Source organism: Pseudoliparis swirei, chromosome 4, assembly GCF_029220125.1.
Source record: "Pseudoliparis swirei isolate HS2019 ecotype Mariana Trench chromosome 4, NWPU_hadal_v1, whole genome shotgun sequence".
Lineage (NCBI taxonomy): Eukaryota > Metazoa > Chordata > Actinopteri > Perciformes > Liparidae > Pseudoliparis > Pseudoliparis swirei.
Genome location: NC_079391.1, coordinates 32,556,728 through 32,574,740, shown reverse-complemented (window position 1 = coordinate 32,574,740; position 18,013 = coordinate 32,556,728). Strand labels below are relative to the sequence as shown.

Genomic DNA, 18,013 nt, shown 5'->3' with positions numbered 1-18,013 from the left:
GTTCAATAAATAGTTTTATTACCTTGTAGGCTACTTATGACACCACTATGTTTATCTGTCAAACATACAAGTTACTTTACAGATTCAGATAAATATGAAATATTATGAATCAATAAATGATGATATATTCTGTATAAAATGGGCTAAATGAGGCTTGTGGCACGCGCACACTGCCCCGCGCAGTGGTCACGGTAAGCGGATTGAAGCCGCTGCGTCCTGATTGGTCCACGCAGAACCACTTATTCCTTCAGGCGCCGGCAGAGGAGACGGCGGCGAGACCGGGTCCATAAAGCAGCGCGAGCGCGCCGGTTCGTGTCCGGTTCCCGTCAAAAGACAACATCCAACGAGGGGGGGCGGGGGTGGGGGGGGTGTGTGGCTGGAGAGAGCGCATGAAAACGGGATTTAACTGCGCGTTTTGGAGAGCGGAGCGCGCGGCGCGCGGTGTGCGGCGCGGCGCCGGAGCCTGAACGCATCAGATGAGCCAGAAACTCTCCCGGACTTCACCTGTAGCGCTCGTGCTCGTCTCGGGACCGCTGGGCACGGCTCTTAGATGACACCGCCCCGCCCCCGCACAGAGTCGCTCTCCGTCGGACAAGTGGCCCGTGAGTCTGCGGCGCGCGACGGGAACCCGACCCCCCACCATGTCGGACAACTTCACCGACCCCAACAACCACACGCTGCCGCAGCCCGCCGCCTCAGCCGGCTACAACTTCCCGGCGCTGATCTTCGGAGTGCTGCTGATCGTGGTCATCGCCGGCGGGAACGTGCTCGTGTGCCTGAGCGTGTACCTGGAGAAGGCCCTGAAGACCACCACCAACTACTTCATCGTCAGCCTGGCCTTCGCCGACCTGCTGCTGGCGGTGCTGGTGCTGCCGTTGTTTGTTTACGCAGAGGTAAGCGCAGGGCTGCGGGAGTCCGCTGGATTACTGACGGAGGCAACGAGGCAAAGAGGCAAAGGGGTCATGGGGTCATTGTGAATTATATTACGACGTTTTAGTGTTTAATATCTGTGCTTTGGGAACACTGTGTCTGACATCCTCTTTTCACATAGACTGGGATAGTTTCATTCAGAGTTTATATATATATATATTAGAGCTGTCAATCGATTAAAAAAAATTAACTAATTAATCGCACATTTTGAAATTCATTGATCGCGATTAATCGCAATTAAAAGTTAAACGTTCATTCTTTTTAAAAACCAAACTTCACACAGAGCTGTGTTTTCAAAGAGGCTCCTACCTATAAAGTGCCAGTGAGGTATTTAATATTGTGGATGATAAATTGTTTCTTCAGTGAAACATCAGATTAGTAAAAAAATAAAATATATTTGAGACCCCATTGGTCCTGTCATCCTTAACACTGAACAGCAGAACCAGTGGCCTTGGTAACTGACTGACATTCAAATATGTCACGTTCACCCTCTGGAGTCTGGGCTCATTTTATACATTTTACAAAAAAATTAAATTCACCTTTAAAAGGCGGTTTCATATGACACATACCCACGTGTTATACATCAAACATTCCAGAACAATCTCAGCTCTGTAATAAGGCTCATTGTCCTGGTGCCGTGTTCTCTGCTCTCTGACTGACAGGCTGCTAAATGAGCCTTACCCGTGAGGTGGGAGGTCCTTTGTGATTTACTGAGTGTTCATTGGTTGTTTTTCCCCCAAAATGTTGACAGACAAACGGATTGACCAATCACGTTGAAGGTTTCGTGTGACGAGTTCTTTCCGCGCCGCGTCACCCGACACGTCGCCCCTCCGTTCCTCTGTGTGTCAGAGGGGGAGACGGGAGGAAGGAGGAGCAGGAGGAAACCTGACTGATTCATCCACGAGTTAAACTGATTTATGCTCCTTATTTTCGCGGAGAAATAATTGTTTTAAAAACGGAAACAGTGTTAAACCGTACAGCCGCGGTTTGACACTCGGTTAGAGTGTAAAAACTTCAACGAACACCGGAAGTAAACAAAGTTGCGTTAAAATATTTTAGTGCGTTAACGCGGCCAAATTAATCGCATAGATTAACGCGTTAACGCTGACAGCCCTAATATATATATGTATTTAATTTATATATATATAGGTATATACATACCTGCAAACTTGTCACCTTTCGGTGAAATTCACCGTTTTGAACTCAAAATAGGTCATCCACGTGAATCGTGGAGATCCGAAGAGTTTTGTTTTGGGGTCACCTGGCCCGCTGCCGTTGAGATTGCAGTGAGACGTGGAGAAAAGTGTGAAGTGGTGCTCTTCGCAATAAAACATCTTTGATGGGATGTGTCGCGTCTCGCCAATCATCAGCGCTCAGTTGTCGACATCGCTTGGGGTTCAGGTTAGCTTGAATGTCATCCCGCCACATCTGCTGCTGTCACGCTGCACGGTGTAGCGATGCTAACAAAGTACCCGTACGTTAAACACGATGTGATTTAGCATATTTTTAGTATCGATACTTCATTAAAAGAGCGATCAGAGCGCACGCGCTGCTCCGTGTCGAGCTGTCTGCGCACACCGCCGTGCAGCTCACAGCGAGAGAAGAGGCGGAGCTTTAGAGACTTCGGCTTAAAGAATAAAAAGATGCCAGAAGTGAAATGTGTCAGTCTGTAAAGTTGTGTAACTCTCCAGCTGCTCATCCTGATGAACTGTGGATCATCTGGTCAGAGACTAACGGCCTCATAGTGTATAATCAATGCTATGATGGAACCATGTAGTTTCATTCATATCTGGCTGTATTAATACTAATATTACTGTCATTTGTTAAGTGTTGAAAAAGTTGGTAAAAAGTGAACCATACAGATGTTTTATTTATTACTATTATAGATAAATATACCAGTCTCGTATTTATGGTACCATATTGTTTTTATGGTATTGTATTGAATTCTGGTATCGGGTATCATGATATTTATGGCAGGTATGTAATATGTATAGAAGTTATAATATGAGTATCGTGACAAACAGGTAGAGACAGAACAGATTCAGGGAAAAGTCCATGAGGACTGTTCAGGCAAAAAAAAGGAAGTTGGTTCATGAATGACTTTAACCATATTATATATAATGACAATGTATATTTGTTATTACTATCATTATAGGGCTGAGTCAGAGCGGAGAACCTTTTGTTCTTAAGCTGTTTATTATCATTATTTAGATTTGTGGTCAGAACAATAAAATGACTGTAGTTGTGGTTCTAAAAGCTTTGAGGCTTCAAACAACGTGGATGTGGTGACAAAAAATAAATAAATCACCTGCACCCCCCTCCCCCCCCCCCGTTGTCACCTTTTTCACCCCTCATGAGTTTGCAGGTATGTATATATATTTATATATATATAAAACTATATATATATTTGTATTTAATTTAATTAATTTACGTATATATAGGGATATATTATTTTGTATATATATTGTATTTTTTATTAATTTATTATATATATATATAGATATACCAAAACAATAATTATCATTCAATGTTTAGTGCTCAATGGTCCTAAATCCTTCTTTTCTTTGAATCTTGCTGGTGAACTATTGTATTTTACTGAGATGAGAGTCTTGACTGAACCTGTAATGTGTTTTCATGGTCGCAGTTCCTGGTAGTGTTGTGTGTCATCAGAGAATAAATACGCAGTTTGTGAAGAATAGAAAAAAAATACTCCATTCCTCGATTGTTCCACAATATCACACAACACACAACATGACTGTGGAGACGCAAAACTACAAGGCCATGCAATATAACACAAGGAATAATCACACAATGACCACAAAGATGACGAGGAGAGGACGCACAAAATCATTAAAAAGACGGTTGAATCTACAAGGACACGCAAATCGACCACAAAGACACACACGACTGCAAAGATGCGCAGAATGAAAATGAATAGAAAGACAGCAAAGATGCCAAATGACTGAAGACACACAACACCAGTACCAAGGAAATGACAACATAAACACAACATGAATCCAGAAACACCAAATGGCCTCAAAGATACGCAAAGCAACCACAAAGATACACAGAGATAAGCGAAGCAACCACAAAGATACAGAAAGATACGTAAAGCAACCAGAAAGATACGCAGAGATACGCAAAGCAACCACAAAGAAACGCAAAGCAACCACAAAGATACAAAGAGATACGCAAAGCAACCACAAAGATACAGAAAGATACGCAAAGCAACCACAAAGATACAGAAAGATATGCAAAGCAACCACAAAGATACACAACTATATGCAAAGATACGAAGCAACCACAAAGATACGCAAAGCAACCACAAAGATACGCGAAGCAACCACAAAGATACAGAAAGATACGCAAAGCAACCACAAAGATACAAAGAGATACACAAAGCAACCACAAAGATACACAACTATATGCAAAGATACGCAAAGATACACAAAGATACACAAAGATACGCGAAGCAACCACAAAGATACGCAAAGCAACCACAAAGATACACAGAGATACGCAAAGCAACCAGAAAGATACACAACTATATGCAAAGATACGCAAAGCAACCACAAAGATACACGACAACAAAAACAGATCAAAATGACCACACTCATACTCTCACATACACACACACTCACACACTCACACACACACACACACACACAGTGGCTGAGTGTCTTCCTTTGAGGCCTTTCACACGTTTATTGCTTCATCGTCAAAACACCTGCTGATGGTCACACTTCAGTTCCCAGTGTGTGACAACACACCGTTACTCGTGCTGGGTATTGGAGGAGGCGTGGCCTATGCACCACAACACGCAGGGCTCCGTGGCGCCGGTCGAGACGGTGATCTCGCTCTTAATAAAGTATTAAACGCCACCTGCCTCCCTCCGAGAGGCCGTAAGTCCTCCTTGATGATCTGCGTGTGTGATCTCGTTACCTGCGCCTCCGACTGCAGACAGCTAATCCACCGCGAGTCACGCCGCCGCTCCACTCTGCACGCCGGATCAGAGGAGGCCGGCCCGGGGGGCCGAGTCCGGGCCGGGCCGCGCTCACCTGGAGGAGAATGTGTTTTTCTGGAGGAATGTTTCCTCAGCGCTGAGCTGCAGTGGTGCAAGAGGATTAAACGTATTTGCTCTCAAGATTTAGGGCAGCTAATCAGTTGTTGTTGTTGTTGTTGTGTGTGTGTGTAGTTTCAGGGGGGAGTTTGGTCCTTGAACATGCTGGTGTGTGACGGCCTGATGACCATGGATGTGATGCTGTGCACCGCGTCCATATTCAACCTCTGTGCCATCAGCGTGGACAGGTATGTGTGTGTGTGTGTGTGTGTGTGTTAGTATGTGTGTGTCTGTGTGTGTGTATTTATCTGAAAGTTGAAACAAGATTTAGTTTATTTTCATTCATTAATCAGTCTAAATATTCCACTGGAGGCGCAGCGTCTACGATGTCTTACACAGTTATTAACTTTCCGTGCTCGTCAATTTTCCCTCGTAGGAAACAACGTTTTGGAAAAGATCGGGAAAATACTTGGTTAGCTTTAGAAAATGATCGTAAAATACTTAGTTAGCTTTCGAAAAAGATCGGGAAAACTCGTAGTTAGGTTTAGGAACAGATCGTAAATACTTAGTTAGGTTTAGGTCTAATTTAGGACCAGAGGAAGAAAAGATCGTGAAATATTTGCTTGCGTTTTGGAGGATATCATAAAAATACTTAGTTAGGTTTAGGTCTAGTTTCGGACTAGAAGAAGAAAAGATCGTGAAATATTTTTTTAGGTTTAGAGAAAGATCGTAAAAATACTTAGTTGGGTTTAGGAAAAGATCGTAAAAACACTTAGTTAGGTTTAGGACTAGTTTAGGACTAGAAGAAGAAAAGATCGTGATATTTAGTTAGGTTTAGAAAAAGATTGTGAAGTGTTTAATTAGATTTAGGGAAATATTGTGAAAATACTAAGTATGTTTTAGAAAAACATCGTGAAATATTTAGTTGGGTTCAATAAGAGTAAAACCACGTCGTGAGGGAGACTGAATGGTAATTGTAGCCGACGCGTATGAATGAAACATGTTTTAAATATTTACTGGCTGTTATTCTCCGGCGCTGAAGACAGAATCAAAGTGTGACTGCAGCTGAAGACGCGCGGCTAAAAGGCAATTTACATTTCACACGTGAAAAACGTGTAAAAAGTAGAAATCAACAGCGACTGCTGCGTTTCTGTCGGGAGCAGCAGGGCGACGCCCTCGTGGAGATTTATTTATTCACCTCTTTTCTTTTTCACCCGCTTCATTAAACAGGAATATTATGAGAGGATAGAAGCGTCTGAAAAACCATCGTTTTTAATGTAACCCTTTAAATTATAGCGTAGAAATGAAAGGAATCACGTGATTTATGAAAAGGAAAGCTTTGGAGTGACTCGCAAAAATACACAAGTGGTTTAAATAATGATAAATCGATATTTGTGGCGCAGTTAGTGACAGTGTAGTGCATTCTCGGCGCTCTGTAGTCCTGACCGGCTTCTCTCTGCAGGTTCATTGCCGTGTCCATCCCGCTGAACTACAACCGTAAGCATGTGGACCAGCGGCAGGTGGTGCTGCTGTCGGCCACCTGGCTGCTGGCGCTCGCCGTGGCCTCGCCCGTCATCTTCGGCATCAACGACGTGCCGGACCGCGACCCCGGCGAGTGCAAGCTGGAGGACAACAACTACGTGGTCTACTCCTCCGTCTGCTCCTTCTTCATCCCGTGCCCCATCATGGTCCTGCTCTACTTCGGGGTTTTCCGCGGGCTGCGCAGTTGGGAGGAGTCGCGCAAGCTCAAGCTGCGCAGCAGCATCGACGCCTGCAGGAAGCTGCAGCACGCCGCCGTCGCCGCCGCCTTCCCCCCGCTGGCCGGCACCATCCCCGGGCCGCTGCCCATGCCGCTGCCCAGGATCATCGAGCGGGACCTGGCCCAGTGCCGGCTGGACGACACGGGCGACAACATGCAGCGGCAGATCCCCTACCCCCGGCAGTACCGGGAGAACTCGGTGCCCACGGTGACCTTCAGCCAGCAGCTGCACCGCAAGAAGAGAGCCAAGATCAACAGCCGCGAGCGGAAAGCCATGCAGGTGCTGCCGGTCGTCGTAGGTGAGCCGCCCGGTTTCCTCCAATCAGAGGAGATCCTATTTCCTCCAATCAGAGGCGATCCTGTTTCCTCCAATCAGAGGAGATCCTGTTTCCTCCAATCAGAGGCGATCCTGTTTCCTCCAATCAGAGGCAATCCTGTTTCCTCCAATCAGAGGCGATCCTGTTTCCTCCAATCAGAGGCTCGCTGCCGCTGTGGGTAAAACACCAGGTTTTCATCAATGGAGAGGGAAACCCAGTAGAAGCTGCATTCTCTCTCCTGACCACCAGGGGGCGACTCCTCTGGTTGTATAGAAGTCTATGCTTCATGTGTTAAAGCTGCATTCTCTCTCCTGACCACCAGGGGGCGACTCCTCTGGTTGTATAGAAGTCTATGCTTCATGTGTTAAAGTTGCATTCTCTCTACCGACCACCAAGGGGCGACTCCTCTGGTTGTATCGAAGTCTAAGCTTCATGTGTTAAAGCTGCATTCTCTCTCCTGACCACCAGGGGGCGACTCCTCTGGTTGTATAGAAGTCTATGCTTCATTTGTTAAAGCTGTGTATAGGTGTGTGTATGTGTGTAGATCAGGGGTGCTCAATACGCCAATCGCGGCGACCTGCCAGTCGATCGCGGCGTAATATGGTAGATCGCATGACATTAAAAAAATGTGGCCCCCCTGTCACTTTTTCTATGGCGCCACATTACAGCAGAAGCATGTCATGTCTGTCTCTACGTGTCGCGTTAACAGTCCTCTGCCCGCCGTGTCTCGTGCGCCGCAGCGCATCGGGACAGAGCAAAGAAAAAGTCACATGTGTGTATATGGGTAGGTGTTTATGTGTGTGTGTAGGTGTGTACTGTATGTTTGTATGTGTGTGTGTATACGTGTGTATGTGTGTGTATATGCAGGGTTTTTCCTGGGTCAAAATGGGTCTTCGGTGCTCCACAAAAAATTGTTTGCCGCGCTGTAAGCGCACGGTCTGTATTGCCATGTTACCGTAATTAGCAGACATCTAGGTTTTTTTTCTTCTTTTTCCCATAAATAATGGAGGCAATGCTTGAGGAAATCATTTTGCTAAAATAGATAGGCTAATAGATTGACAATTAGAGATGCACCGATCAGGTTTTTTGGTGACGATCACCGATCACTGAAATCAGTATCTGCCGATCCGATAATACCGATCACCGATCACGGTGTCGATTGAAGCATTCTATTTATTGTGTAGCATTATTGCCTTGGACTATGAGGAAATACATATATAAAGCACCTCAAACATTAAAGAAATTACAGATTTCTTGAAACATTTAGGACTTTTACTTTGAAAAATGTCCTAATTGAGACATTAAAATTGTTTGCTATTGTAGGGGATTTCAGATATGTATGGAACACGTCTGCATTATTCATTTCCTGGAACTCTTGGGGAAATCTATATACAGGACTTTTTTTAACATACAAAAGTCTGACTTATTTTTATAAACTCTTCCTTGGTCCAGTAAAAATGTTTTAATGTTGGCATAATTTAAGCTAAATCTCAGAAACGATCTCTAAAGATACAAAATCAGTTCATTGTTTACTTTTATATGTTCTGTTTGATTTGTCGAGATCTTATTTTGATAAACGGATGTTGTTTCACGTGGTTCTTTCCGCTAACTTTGCAAAACCGGATGTTGTCACGTAAATCCTTCCGCTAACTTTATCAAAACCCTCTTTGCTCCCGATGGAATGTGTTTAGCGTGAGCATCTCTAGGGGCTCAGAGCCTCAGACATGTGAGAGTCGGCTGAGTCGACCCAGAGATTCAACTCGGGGGACGGGGACGCCGCTCGGTGGTGAGGATCCCCTCTGACCTCTCACTCTGCGGCCCTCGCCGGGCGCATCGTCTCCGTTGCGGTGCGCGGCGATTGAAACGTCTGATAGTTCTCGCAGATGTTACGTCATCCGATCGGCCAAGTTTGAGAACGCCGATCAAAACCGATAATGGGAATATCGGCCGATATGGATCGGCGCCGATCAGATCGGTGCATCCCTATATAGTCCAGGTGTATTGGTGCACGTCGGGCTGTTGAGTGACCAGCAGCTGGCCGCTCTGTCCATTCACCTCACAGTTGCGTATTGACCAGACAAGAAGACACGCTTATTAACTCGATTACTATTGATCCAAACAGAATGAGGGTTCGGCTGTAGCCTACTTGAAACATACTATTGAGAACATATTCGCTGACGTGCACGTGATGAACACAGGTTTTTTTCCTCGTTTTTTTCCATCGCGGACTTTTTTTGCCTTAGGCGCTCGGGATAACGGCGTAGGCGCGCGCCCAAATGTTCTCCATGCAGGAAAAACCCTGATATGGGTAGGTGTTTATGTGTCTGTGTGTAGGTGTGTGTATGTGTGCATGTGTGTATATGTATTTGTGCATGTGTGTATATGTATGTGTGTAGGTATGTGCATGTGTGTATATGTGTGTGTATGTGTGTATATGTATGTGTGCATGTGTGTATGTGTGCATGTGTGTATGTGCATGTGTATATGTATGTGTGTGTAGGTGTAGGTGTGCGGCTGCAGGTTCTCTGAGCGCCGCTCAACAAGCAGCGGCGCCATTCTAGCTTAAAGCCTTTAATCCAATTAAAATGCAGCTCCTGATGGAGCGTCACTCACTCTGCCCGCTAGCGTCCGCTCCGTCTGGACCGGCACCGGCTTCACCGCGGCGGCTGCTGACTTCCTGTTGAGGTGGCGTTCACCAATCTAGAGTCAAATGAACCTGCACGTCTTTGACCTTCGGGAGGAAGCCCGAGAACAAAGAGGGAGCCCGGACACTTTGTTATAATTCACTGTCTGACATTTCAGTATATTTTGAGTAATTTCTCACATTTCTCACCTGGTTTGTGTCACCCTCGGATCTCTAAATCAGAGGGTGAAAAACGATTAATTTGGATCAAAGTTGTCTTCTTCCGTTCCGTCTTCCCCCCCGGCTCAGTCGGCTTCCTCGTGAGCGGAAAAAGAAAAGTCGAAATTTAAAATGTATCAACGGCGCCCTTGAGCAGTAATGTCCCGGGATTAAATTACGAGACAGCGGAGTCGTTAGGTTCCTCCTTCAATGGACCCCGTGATCATTCAGATCCCTCGTTTGACGCCAGGGGGAAGGGGGGCCCGGGAGAACCAGAACCAGGACTGAGACGGGCCTGACTGTCAGACCTGCTGCAGTGAAATGAGGTTTTCTAAAGAGACCCAGGTGCTCAGAGACACTACCACTTTAGTCCACAGGGGGCGACAGAACCAACACTACCACTTTAGTCCACAGGGGGCGACAGAACCAACACTACCACTTTAGTCCACAGGGGGCGACAGAACCAACACTACCACTTTAGTCCACAGGGGGCACCAGAACCAACACTACCACTTTAGTCCACAGGGCGACAGGAACCAACACTACCACTTTTGTCCACAGGGCGCACCAGAACCAACACTCACCACTTTAGTCCAGGGGCACCCAGAATCAACACTACCACAGTAGTCCACAGGGGGCTACAGAACCAACAGCACCACTTAAGTCCACATGGGCACTAGAACCAACGACCACTACTTAGTCCATACAGGGGCACCAGAACCAACACTACCACTTTTAGTCCACAGGCACTAGAACCAACACTACCACTTTAGTCCACAGGAGGCAGCAAAACCAACACTACCACTTTAGTCCACAGGGGCAGCAGAACCACCACTACCACTTTAGTCCACAGGGGCAGCAGAACCAACACTACCACTTAGTCCACAGGGGCACCAGAACCCAACACTACCACTTTAGTCCACAGGGGCACCTAGAACCAACACTACCACTTTAGTCCACAGGGGCACTAGAACCAACACTACCACTTTAGTCCACAGGGCACAGAACCAACACTACCACTTTAGTCCACAAGGGCACCAGAACCAACGCCACCACTAGTCCACAGGGGAGAACCAACACTACCACTTTAGTCCACAGGGGTGACAGGAACCAACACTACCTTTAGTCCACAGGGGTGCTAGCACCAACACTACCACTTTAGTCCACAGGGCAGGAACCAACACTACCACTTTAGTCCACAGGGGCGACAGAACCAACATCTTAATTTAAGCTAAATCTCAGAAACGATCTCTAAAGATACAAAATCAGTTCATTGTTTACTTTTATATGTTCTGTTTGATTTGTCGAGATCTTATTTTGATAAACGGATGTTGTTTCACGTGGTTCTTTCCGCTAACTTTGCAAAACCGGATGTTGTCACGTAAATCCTTCCGCTAACTTTATCAAAACCCTCTTTGCTCCCGATGGAATGTGTTTAGCGTGAGCATCTCTAGGGGCTCAGAGCCTCAGACATGTGAGTCGGCTGAGTCGACCCAGAGATTCAACTCGGGGGACGGGGACGCCGCTCGGTGGTGAGGATCCCCTCTGACCTCTCACTCTGCGGCCCTCGCCGGACGCATCGTCTCCGTTGCGCGGCGATTGAAACATCTGATAGTTCTCGCAGATGTTACGTCATCCGATCGGCCAAGTTTGAGAACGCCGATCAAAACCGATAATGGGAATATCGGCCGATATGGATCGGCGCCGATCAGATCGGTGCATCCCTATATAGTCCAGGTGTATTGGTGCACGTCGGGCTGTTGAGTGACCAGCAGCTGGCCGCTCTGTCCATTCACCTCACAGTTGCGTATTGACCAGACAAGAAGACACGCTTATTAACTCGATTACTATTGATCCAAACAGAATGAGGGTTCGGCTGTAGCCTACTTGAAACATACTATTGAGAACATATTCGCTGACGTGCACGTGATGAACACAGGTTTTTTTCCTCGTTTTTTTCCATCGCAGACTTTTTTTGCCTTAGGCGCTCGGGATAACGGCGTAGGCGCGCGCCCACATTTTCTCTATGCAGGAAAAACCCTGATATGGGTAGGTGTTTATGTGTCTGTGTGTAGGTGTGTAGTGTGTGTGTGTGTGTGCATGTGTGTATGTGTGCATGTGTGTATATGTATTTGTGTATGTGTGTAGATGTGCATGTGTGTATATGTATGTGTGTGCATGTATATGTGTGTGTATATGTATGTGTGTATATGTATGTGTATGTGTGCATGTGTGTGTGTGTATGTGCATGTGTATATGTGTGTAGGTGTAGGTGTGCGGCTGCAGGTTCTCTGAGCGCCGCTCAACAAGCAGCGGCGCCATTCTAGCTTAAAGCCTTTAATCCAATTAAAATGCAGCTCCTGATGGAGCGTCACTCACTCTGCCCGCTAGCGTCCGCTCCGTCTGGACCGGCACCGGCTTCACCGCGGCGGCTGCTGACTTCCTGTTGAGGTGGCGTTCACCAATCTAGAGTCAAATGAACCTGCACGTCTTTGACCTTCGGGAGGAAGCCCGAGAACAAAGAGGGAGCCCGGACACTTTGTTATAATTCACTGTCTGACATTTCAGTATATTTTGAGTAATTTCTCACATTTCTCACCTGGTTTGTGTCACCCTCGGATCTCTAAATCAGAGGGTGAAAAACGATTAATTTGGATCAAAGTTGTCTTCTTCCGTTCGTCTTCCCCCCCGGCTCAGTCGGCTTCCTCGTGAGCGGAAAAAGAAAAGTCGAAATTTAAAATGTATCAACGGCGCCCTTGAGCAGTAATGTCCCGGGATTAAATTACGAGACAGCGGAGTCGTTAGGTTCCTCCTTCATGTCTAATGGACTCGTCGATCATTCAGATCCCTCGTTTGACGCCAGGGGGAAGGGGGGCCCGGGAGAACCAGAACCAGGACTGAGACGGGCCTGACTGTCAGACCTGCTGCAGTGAAATGAGGTTTTCTAAAGAGACCCAGGTGCTCAGAGACACTACCACTTTAGTCCACAGGGGGCGACAGAACCAACACTACCACTTTAGTCCACAGGGGGCGACAGAACCAACACTACCACTTTAGTCCACAGGGGAGCCAGAACCAACACTACCACTTTAGTCCACAGGGGGCACCAGAACCAACACTACCACTTTAGTCCACAGGGGAGCCAGAACCAACACTACCACTTTAGTCCACAGGGGAGCCAGAACCAACACTACCACTTTAGTCCACAGGGGGCACCAGAACCAACACTACCACTTTAGTCCACAGGGGGCGCCAGAACCAACACTACCACTTTAGTCCACAGGGGGCACCAGAACCAACACTACCACTTTAGTCCACAGGGGGCAGCAGAACCAACACTACCACTTTAGTCCACAGGGGGCACCAGAACCAACACTACCACTTTAGTCCACAGGGGGCGACAGCACCAACACTACCACTTTAGTCCACAGGGGGCACCAGAACCAACACTACCACTTTAGTCCACAGGGGGCACCAGAACCAACACTACCACTTTAGTCCACAGGGGGTGACAGAACCAACACTACCACTTTAGTCCACAGGGGGGCGACATAACTAACACTACCACTTTAGTCCACAGGGGGCAGCAGAACCAACGTACAAAACACGATAAATTACAGCATATTTTTAAGTTCATCACGTCTTTTGTACGTTAAATATATCAAACTACCCAAGAACATATCAAATAGTTGAAAATACTTGAATGTATCGTTAATAATAAAAAATATACCAGTAAAATACCTGCAGGGCTAATTTTATTGTATCATGCGTACTTTTACTTCTGTAAAGGATCTGAATCGTTCTTCCACCACACAAAACTAAAACTATACAATAAGTATAAATCTAAATGACGTGATGATGTCGGAGGGAGACGTGGACATTTTCCAATCCACAAAACACGGACGAAAAGAAGAGACGAGATCTTCCTCTTTTGAGAAGAAAATCACGGCGCCAACATTTTTAATTCCTCCGAGCCCTCGGAGCCGCTCACATTGATGATTTATGATGTTCTCCATCCTGCCTGCAAAACACATGATCGACTAGAACAAGGAAAAGCATAATTGGTGAGAGAATAAAAACCTCTGAGCTGTGTATTTGTCATATTTTTGTGACATTGACAATTAAGGTGCCACATTATTTGTCTGGCGCTGAATGCAAACACGCCGCCTGGAGTCGGAGGTCGTCGCGGGGGAGGAAACCTCGGCGACTAACTGGTATATAATCTGTTTCCAGGCTGCTTCCTGTTCTGCTGGACTCCGTTCTTCGTGGTGCACACGACGAGGGCCGTCTGCGTAACCTGCGACATCCCCCCCGCCCTGATGAGCACCGTCACCTGGCTGGGCTACGTCAACAGCGCTCTCAACCCCGTCATCTACACCATCTTCAACACCGAGTTCAGGAAGTTCTTCAAGAAATGTTTCCGCAGTTGCTGCTGACGCCCACCGGGGGGCTCCCCTCTCGGGATGAACTGTCTGCGATATAACGCTGTAAATGACACGCCGTTTGGTGAAGTTCCATCTCGACCCTCCGGGGCACTCGGTGCCCCGAACAGATAAGACGATGTCGCGGAGGAAGAGATGAACTCTTTCCTGGTGGAGCTCTGGTCCGACTCAGGAGGTCGAATGAGCGCCGACCGGCCGGAACGTTACAGACGAGCTGAAAGAAGCAAAACTCTTTGATCTCTTTCTTATTTACGCTGAAAGGAAAAGTTTAACATTTTGGGGAAAAACTTTTACCGTGCTGATCTTTACATTCACTCTCTATGCTAAATGTGAAGCTACAGCGGGTTAGCTTAGCACGAACGCTACAGCTAGCCTAGCTCCGTCCGATAACAGATAATCCGATGTTTAACCGATAAAACATCCGGTTTTTAACCGATAAAACATCAGTTTTTTAACCGATAAAACATCCGGTGTTTAACCGATAAAACATCCGTTTTTTAACCGATAAAACATCCGTTTTTTAACCGATAAAACATCCGGTGTTTAACCGATAAAACATCCGATGTTTACCCGATAAAACATCCGGTGTTTTACGTGTTCATCCGGGTCACCTCGGCCCTTTAAGTCATTTTAACAACAAAACAAACTCATCAACACAACGTAAAGTAGCTAATTGCCTTAAAGTTCAGACGATGTTTTGTGTTTCTGACTTTGAGTTCATGAGATTTTCACATTCACACAAAATGTCAAAAACACTCGAGACTTCTTTTCTTTTCTCTCTTCAGACTGACGGGATTTGATCAAGTGGTGAGAAGATGACACAGACGAGTTATAAATAAATCACACGGGGCGGGAGGAGAGGGCGGCCATCTTTAAATAACTGCAGAACGTTTATTTATCTTTGATTATATTACTGCCACCAAGACGAATACATACTGTATATGCATTTAATTAAACATATATATTGTTTAAACAACATTTTCCATGGTAGATTTCTTTCATTTTATTGCCACAAAAAAAAAAAGAAGAAGAAAAAAAAACATCCTGTCAAAAAACATTATATGCCAAATCATTTAAATAGTAAATATACCGTGTTGACGCGTTAAATGTGTGGGAGACCGTCAGCCTGTCAACAACCACTTAAATTAATGTAAAAAAATATAATATATCGCCATTATCACGGAGAGAAGCCCCTCCCCTTTTTCGAGGCGATCTAACGTGTGTGTGCGGCATCGAGAAAATATTTCAGTCGTTTCGGCAAGGACCGGCTTCTCATTGGCGGATGAAACGTGAATCTTGGGTCGCAAAAATGTGCGCTCGTTGGCCAATGACATCGTTTTATTATTTCACGTGACTGGACTATTCGGCCAATCAGAGACCGGCGTTCCCTCAGCCAGAGAGCTCCACGGAGCTACAGAGCAGGTAGCTAACGGAGCTGTCAGCTGGAGGCTCAGTGAGTAATGCACTGTTTAATTTCCCCTGTCTGTTGTTCCAAAGGGACTGAAACCCTCTGGACTACAACGGGGGGAGGGGTCTAAAGAGCTGCAGACAAGTGTAAAGCACGAATTTTGCCGCAGTCATCTAGCTAAGAGCATGGAGCTAACTCGCTAACAACATGAAGCTAACCCTGTTTACAGTCAGGAGAAGGAGACCGAACTGGCATCGAAAACACAACGAAGAAGTTCTGAAAAACAGACACATTCCCTCCAGAATAATGAAACAGGCTGGTTACAGACATGATGGACTTTAACCAGAGAGTAAAGTGACCACTTTAAAGAGAGGAGCTACTTGTCTTTACAGTAGTGGGTCTGCTCTGTCACCCAATGTAACATGTGATCTCTTTCTGACTCTATTCTGCTCTGAACCTCTTTCATGTGAGGGTGAAACTCTTTTATTTTGCAAACCTCTGAAACCCAACCCAATGTTTCTTAAAGCTGCTCTGAACCTCTCATGCCCAAAGTTACAGTGTGTTGATAGTTGTTATTGGACCGTGTTGAGCACGCTGTGTTCTTGAAATAAAGCTTTGTTTTTTTACAATATTCTACTCAAAACCTCTTTTCTTCTCATTGTTGAGTGATATTTAAACTGCGCCCCCCCCAAAAAAAATTCACCAGCCGCCACTGGCCATATCCACGTTTTATGTGGAAACCTTTCTAATAAAAGTGTTGTCATCTCCCTAAATACTGAAATCTAATCCACTCAGTCCGAGGTCAAACCTTCTCGTCACATGCACACACATAGATTATGTATTAGGTATTTTCATAGGTTAGGTTTAGGAAAAGATCGTAAAATACTTAGTTAGGTTTAGGAAAAGATCGTAAAATACTTCAGTTCAGGAAAAGATCGTGAAATACTAAGTTAGGTTTCGTAAAATATCGTGAAATACTAAGCTAGGTTTTGGAAAAGACCGTGAAATACTTAGGTTCAGGAAAAGATCGTGAAATACTTAGTTAGGTTCAGGAAAAGATCGTGAAATACTTAGTTAGGTTTAGTAAAAGATCGTGAAATACTTAGTTAGGTTCAGGAAAAGATCGTGAAATACTTAGTTAGGTTCAGGAAAAGATCGTGAAATACTTAGTTAGGTTCAGGAAAAGACGACACGTGGTACGAGCCGCGGCCTCCTGGTGGAAACAGCGCCCACGTGCATGGGCTTCCTCGTTCGTGATGACGTGGATTATCGTGAAGGGAACACGAGAGCTCCTGATCCACGGACGATCTGAAGACCCAGAGTTTTATACTCAGATGAAATCAAACTTGTTTCGCTTCATGTCGTTTTGTGTCTATTTCTGATCGTTGTTGTCGTCGTGGTTTACTCTCTGGTCATCTAATCGAGAGGCGTCTGACTCCTGTTCAAGGCTTCTTGCTGCAGCCACACCCAACACTTTGTTTCCCTTGGATTAATGGAGCGAGAAGAACAAACCATAAACAGACACCCAACTGAGATGTGCAAATTGGATGTCGGGGTCTGCAGTCTTATTACTTCCGTCTCAACATGCGGTGACTTCACGTTAAGCACACCATTATTTCCATCCACGGTCTGTATTGTTGCCGAGTGACTCGCCAGCCACATCTCGCTGCAACAGCTGTTCTTTCTTTTGATTCAGTCTCCAGTTTGAAGTCTTCTTCGATACAGCATGATGTCATCATTTAGTGCTTTATGGTCATTAAAGTCAAACTTTAGGGGCGGGGCTACAAGGTGATTGACAGTTCTCTACCAGAGACCTTAACTAAAAACACCATCTTGTGGATCTCGTTCATGAGAGACCGGATTAGAAAAGAAAAACACAGAACACAAAAAACGGTGAAGTCGATTTCTTAACATCGTTAAAAAGAAAATAAACGACAGAAAATAGACGACTTTCAGACCGTTTAAGAGACAAAAACATCCTCCCAGTCGACGATGTCATGCAGTGACACTTTGTCTTGTTATAGACGTCAGCAGCGGCGGCACTAGAAGGACCCGAGGGGGCGGGGGGGGGGGGGGGGTGATAATTGAAGTGAGGTGTGAGAGACAGGTTGAAAGAATGTGAGAGAATGAAGACAGACAGAAGAGTGATAGACTTCTTCAAGCGTCCTGATTGAGATGCACCAGCTATTTATTTATCATAAATAAGTAGCTTTAAATTTGTGACTTGTTCAAACCAGATGGCGCCATTAAAATTT

General features: G+C 45.7%; 1 protein-coding gene across 1 annotated transcript; it reads left to right on the top strand.

Moving 5' to 3' along the window:
• The first annotated feature begins 414 nt into the window (after nucleotides 1-414).
• drd4b (dopamine receptor D4b) lies at nucleotides 415-16,383 on the top strand. The gene is made up of 4 exons (XM_056413334.1): nucleotides 415-893; nucleotides 5,126-5,238; nucleotides 6,453-7,048; nucleotides 14,142-16,383. The coding sequence occupies exons 1-4, from the start codon at nucleotides 642-644 to the stop codon at nucleotides 14,342-14,344; spliced, it is 1,164 nt and encodes a 387-aa protein (XP_056269309.1). The 5' UTR covers nucleotides 415-641; the 3' UTR covers nucleotides 14,345-16,383.
• The last annotated feature ends 1,630 nt before the right edge of the window (nucleotides 16,384-18,013 follow it).

What these genes read in the sequence shown, in the direction of transcription:
- drd4b (XM_056413334.1), top strand. Translation starts at nt 642, where the DNA reads ATGTCGGACAACTTCACCGACCCCAACAACCACACGCTGCCGCAGCCC. An exon ending in CGTTGTTTGTTTACGCAGAG is followed by an intron (nt 894 to 5,125) that starts GTAAGCGCAGGG and finishes GTGTGTGTGTAG; the next exon opens with TTTCAGGGGGGAGTTTGGTC. An exon ending in GGTGCTGCCGGTCGTCGTAG is followed by an intron (nt 7,049 to 14,141) that starts GTGAGCCGCCCG and finishes ATCTGTTTCCAG; the next exon opens with GCTGCTTCCTGTTCTGCTGG.